Below are 647 nucleotides of genomic sequence, written 5' to 3' on the forward strand. Positions count from 1 at the left end.
GGCCGCTTCTGCCGCCACTGCTGCTTCCGCTGCTGCTGCTGCCGCTGCCGCTCCCGCAGTCCTCACACCTTGCCGCCAGCAAGTCCACGCCAGCAGCATCCACACACCTTGAACGAACCCGCTGCCTGCATTCTGCCCGCCCAGCGACTGCAACAACCCAACGCATCCGCCCCTATACATGCACCGACCCTCTCCCGCCCCCCAGGCCGCCACCAAGAGCTTTGTCCTCTATCTCGCCAACGCCGCCTCGTCAGCACCCCCGCCGCGCACGCTCGCCGCGCTGCTGTCCCCGGCAGTCGCCGCCAAGACGCGCGGCTTCAAGCCGGACACCACCCCTGTCTGCCCGCCGCTGCCGGACGGCTCCAAAACGAACTACTGCTGGAGCCTGAATTGGAACATCTTCGAGCTGCCCAAGACGCCCGCGCTGTTCCCCAAGTCGACGCCGGGCCCGACCACGTACACGCTCGAGGTGACTCAGGGTGACGTCATCGACATCGTGCTGGTCAATCCCACGCGCATGGTGCACCCGCAGCACCTACATGGCGCCGGCTTCTGGGTGCTCGCCGCGGGCAACGGCGAGGCGGTGGGAGCCGACGGGAGCTGGTGCCGGGCATCAAGCTCAACCTGCGGGACCCGCCGGGCAAGGA

The 647-nt window shown here is 68.3% G+C and overlaps 1 protein-coding gene across 1 annotated transcript in view; it reads left to right on the forward strand.

Annotated features, from left to right (window-relative positions):
* MNEG_8946 (multicopper oxidase) overlaps positions 1 to 647 on the forward strand; it is a gene marked incomplete at both ends in the record, with an annotated part of 3,522 nt that overhangs the window by 2,455 nt on the left and 420 nt on the right. The window contains one exon of the mRNA XM_014042582.1: positions 206 to 583. Coding sequence (XP_013898036.1) covers positions 206 to 583 — 378 coding nt within the window. The remainder of the gene's footprint in view (positions 1 to 205; positions 584 to 647) is intronic.

Source organism: Monoraphidium neglectum, assembly GCF_000611645.1.
Source record: "Monoraphidium neglectum strain SAG 48.87 unplaced genomic scaffold scaffold01765, whole genome shotgun sequence".
Taxonomy (NCBI): Eukaryota; Viridiplantae; Chlorophyta; class Chlorophyceae; order Sphaeropleales; family Selenastraceae; genus Monoraphidium; species Monoraphidium neglectum.